The 4,247-nt window shown below is 29.9% G+C and overlaps 1 protein-coding gene across 2 annotated transcripts; it reads right to left on the bottom strand.

Annotated features, from left to right (window-relative positions):
- Positions 1-1,284: 1,284 nt before the first annotated feature.
- LOC108695201 (uncharacterized protein C1orf198 homolog) lies at positions 1,285-3,882 on the bottom strand. Of its 2 annotated transcripts, none has more exons than XM_018204994.1 (3): positions 3,649-3,882; positions 1,973-2,272; positions 1,285-1,902 (listed from the first exon to the last, which is right to left on the bottom strand). In XM_018204994.1, the coding sequence occupies exons 2-3, from the start codon at positions 2,261-2,263 to the stop codon at positions 1,324-1,326; spliced, it is 870 nt and encodes a 289-aa protein (XP_018060483.1). In that variant the 5' UTR covers positions 2,264-2,272; positions 3,649-3,882; the 3' UTR covers positions 1,285-1,323. The 2 variants fall into 2 exon arrangements, with proteins under 2 accessions (XP_018060483.1, XP_018060482.1); XM_018204993.1 differs by lacking the exon at positions 3,649-3,882 and adding an exon at positions 2,391-2,569.
- Between the last annotated feature and the right edge of the window lie 365 nt (positions 3,883-4,247).

The following is a 4,247-nucleotide window of genomic DNA, read 5'->3' as shown; positions in this document are numbered from 1 at the left end:
ATATTATATATAAATTAGAAATATTTCTAATAATTATGTGTTTATTTTTGGTTTTTTATAGTGATATGAGTTATTTTTATTTTTTATTATAAGTTTTTTATTATAAGTTTAAGTTTATAAAAAGAATTTCTATTTTACATTGTGTTCTACTTTACACTTCATGGTAATAAAAAAACAAATAAAGACGCTTTCTGATCAGATACCGATCATGTACTTTTCCTTAGGGCGGATATGTGAAAAGTGAAAAATTTTTTCATTAATTTCAATTATAAAAATTGTATTTCCGCTCTAGGGAAAAAGAGTACATATACCCTGATGTTTTCAGTTTGGTTGTCCGGATTCTGGACTACTTAAGAGCAACTTAACGAATTTCCTTGGAAAAAATTGAAAGACTCGAAGTTCCTTTGCCAAGATGACGTCGGTGGATTGAATCGGAGAAATTCTTCAGAAATAAGAAGCAAGTCATGACTTATAATATAATTAATATTATAGGTATATATGTATTATGAATATGTATGTATGTATGAGAAGTAAGTTATAGCGTATTCATGTGATATACGTATATTGATATACAATCGACAAGACAGTTTACATAAATCTTTACAACAGATAAATTATTGCTTGTAAATAGTGACCAGATTAGCGAAATGCATTAAACATGTCTATCTGTTCATAAGCACGTATTATATATATATATTTTTATATTATAAAATATGCTATAAAATATGCTATAAAAAAGGTAACAAATCTAAATTGGCTACATTATTCGATATCCAAAGGATATGACATAATCTATCAAGATCTAAGTAAAGTTAAATCTTTTGGGAACGTATCTTTGGAAATTTTCAGTCTTCGTTTAACTCTTTGAGTCATCTGTCATATAAATGATATGCAACACAAATAAAATAGGGCATTACAAAATATAGACATAAAAAAAAATCTTATCAAAGGCTACACTGTAAAAAATATTCCTTCTCTTTTCACGTATAATATAAACTCTGACTTTTACACAAAACACACATGCATATTTTTATGTAACGTATAGAATAATTTAATATATTGGTCGCGTCAAGTAGAATATTTATTTTGCAACTGTCGGAAGTTTTCTTCGTTGAGATAAAATTATTTCTCTAGATCTAAAAGTATAATCTAATTAATGCAAAAAAAACTTACAATAATTGCAGAATAAACTACTGAACACAGCCATTGTTCAGGCATCTGCAACCATATGTGCTGCACACATTCTTTGAACATTATGGAAATATTTTTTATATAATAGAAGAGTATTCGAATAATTCAATCATTTCTTTCTACGGAATGAGTTTACCAATTATCGAGAAACTCAAATCCAGTCTTTGGTATGCTTCTCTCTTCATCTTCTTGATTCAATTGGGATGACTGAAAGCTACTATAGGAACTGGGTGTTTCTAACAGAGCGGTCGATTCATTTATGTCGCTCGATTTCGTTCGTGATGTCACCACTAAAGTATTCGATTGACTTTTGTCCGTATCGGAATCCCTCATCAAACTTTCCAAGTCATCCTCGACATTACTTTGTAACTTCAATAAAGAAGTCTTGTTGATCAATTTAACAAATATACTGTCAGAATGTTCGCTGTCAATTTCATTTGTCAGTAAATCGCTGCACTGATCATTTTCAAATAAATCGTTGGTGTAACAATCTGATGGATAACTGACTTGGTGTAGGGAGTTATAGTTATCACTTAATGAGCAATTGTTTCTTTGTGTCTTCGCAGGACTAGAAAAATGCGGTAATTCTCCAAAATGAGTCCTCATTGACCTAGATTTTACATCTTCGTTGGAATCTATCAGACTAAGATTCATCTGTGATTGAGTCATAAACGAAAATGGTGCAGAGTGTTCATCTCGCCATCGTAACGTCTGTAATACAGTGAAAAAGTTATTAGTTTGTTTAATTTTTTTTCATAAACATTGATGATACTATACTTACTGAACCGGTTTCATCTATGACATATTTCATTCCAGTTTGTATGCGCAGTTTTGGATACCACTCAGGTAACTCCTTTGTCAACTCGATCTTCTTCAAGGTGTACTTCAAAGCTATCTCAGGCTGAATTATAGTCTCGTTGATGGCTTGATTGCGCTCCGCTGTGTTCAAGGTGCTCCATAGTCCTTCATAGGCCTCCTTCGTTGCTGTTATATCCTCACCGATCCTTCGAGCTATAGGATTTATATTAAAAAAATATTCCTCTGCTCTTGCAGTAAGAGTGCTGGAGCTCATTCCGTTGCGCTAAACCACAAAAATTTGATGATGGTCAAATTAATCATAACATGATTATAGACTGTGTGTAAAACATAAAGATAAATCTACGACTAGGAACGTTAAAATTATATTCTGATATACATACTAGCTTTAATAATGACATAAACAAAAGGAGTGAGCGTTATTATGCTGACATAATAATTATTAATTATTTCGTTATATCACAGGATAATCGGATAAACGTTTAACGAAAGTAAGTCTCGAATACACGTAAACTATCATCGTTGAAGAATTCAACGTATCAAGAAAATGTGTTGACCACTGAAACGAACGTGTCAATTGAGGATAATTAGGGAGACCGTAGAAGCCATGATGGCAAAACTTGTTATGCGCTTGCGCCTTCTAGAAATAAAATAATGGACACATTCAAGCCGGCAGAGCAACTATCTTGCTTTCGCTGAAATATGTATGTTGAATAAAAACTGCTAGTTGCTTTATCGCAGCAATGTCAGCTGCACAGTATATTTTATCTTCCCTTTCTAATTAACAATTTAATATTTGTAGTATTTATTACGTTTATTAATTTTTTTATATTTGTTTTTGTTATTATGTTTGTTTTCTAAGTATCATAAATGTTGACTAATCTATTGATTAATTCATGCTTTCGTAGTATTGTTCGTGTAATATTTTATTAATTTTTAATTATAAAATGAAAATAATTCTTCAAAACGTAATGTTATTAAAAAATACATAACATGTACGTTAATAATTATAGGATTACTTTTTAATGATTACAATAATTTATGGTATTAATTATAACTTTTTTTGTAAAAAATTATAATTTACCTTATTCTGGTTTTCCAATATTGAACCAATATTGGAAAGTCAATCTCTGCTTAATATTGGCTATATATTATCCAGCAAACGAGAATGGATTGAAATTTTTTTCCAAATGCGTATTTTAAATAGCGAATATTTTTTTTAGATTTAATTGGATTCAATTAGATTCAATTGGATGCAATTGAAAAACTGCATTTTTTATTTAAAATTTTGAACAGTATTTCTATTCAAAATTGAATAATATTCATAATTGTGTTGTTTTGCACAGAAAAAGTTAATATTATTTTTAGATTGAAAGGCATAGAGATATGCTCCAATTCCTATAAATGAATAAAAATGCATTCAGGATTGAAAAGCATTCATTTTAATATTCGTGAATCGATATTTCTGAAAATCTAAATCCATTTCAATTCATTTCAATCCATTCTCGTTTGCGTAGTTTTCCAATATTGGAAAACTTATATATAGCCAATATTGGTCTAATATTAGAAAACCAATTATATAGCCGCTATAGATAAAAACGACTGATTATTATATAGTCATGCAGTATTTATTTCGCTTACCAAGCAAGTCAACTGTTTCGTCAGTTCGAATACATCCAATATAATATCCTGTGTTGTCAGGATAAGTACAATAATCTCAGCAAACTTATTCTGTAATTTTTAATAACGACAATGTCGATATCGCTGTGTCGTTGCGCAGCTTCTTTACCATATCAATTATCTGCGCAACGATGCTGTAACGATATCGACATTGTCGTTAAAAATTATAGAATAGCAACAGGAATCTGCCATTAGCCTATGGTAAGTCTGAAACATCTTGTATGTATAGTTTTTTCATAGTTGACCTTTTTTTTTTCAAAATTTCTTATATTGTTAATGACAAACTTGATTGTATAATACTAATGGATAGGAAATTGCAATGAGAGAGTCGAATGGAAAAAGTAACATGCCTATATTATTTTTTTTTTTGACGGCAAGGATTGCACGAGGTACTAATGAAGCTAAAATGTTCTCAGCAGACATGTAAAATGAGAGATTAAATAACGTCTTGGAATTTCGCTTTGTATTCAATTATAAAGGAACAAAATCATCTAAATGTATTTATTTAAATATATTTTAAGAGTCCCACTTAAAAACGAAGATGAACAATACAATGCCCA

The sequence above is a fragment of the Atta colombica genome, unplaced genomic scaffold (genome assembly GCF_001594045.1).
Source record: "Atta colombica isolate Treedump-2 unplaced genomic scaffold, Acol1.0 scaffold126, whole genome shotgun sequence".
NCBI lineage: Eukaryota > Metazoa > Arthropoda > Insecta > Hymenoptera > Formicidae > Atta > Atta colombica.
Note: the sequence above shows the minus strand (reverse complement) of the source record. Positions and strands in the feature narration are given on the sequence as shown.

Coding starts and splice junctions, on each gene's coding strand:
- LOC108695201 (XM_018204993.1), bottom strand. Junction 1,903..1,972: donor TCATAGATGAAACCGGTTCA/GTAAGTATAGTA, acceptor ACTGTATTACAG/ACGTTACGATGGCGAGATGA.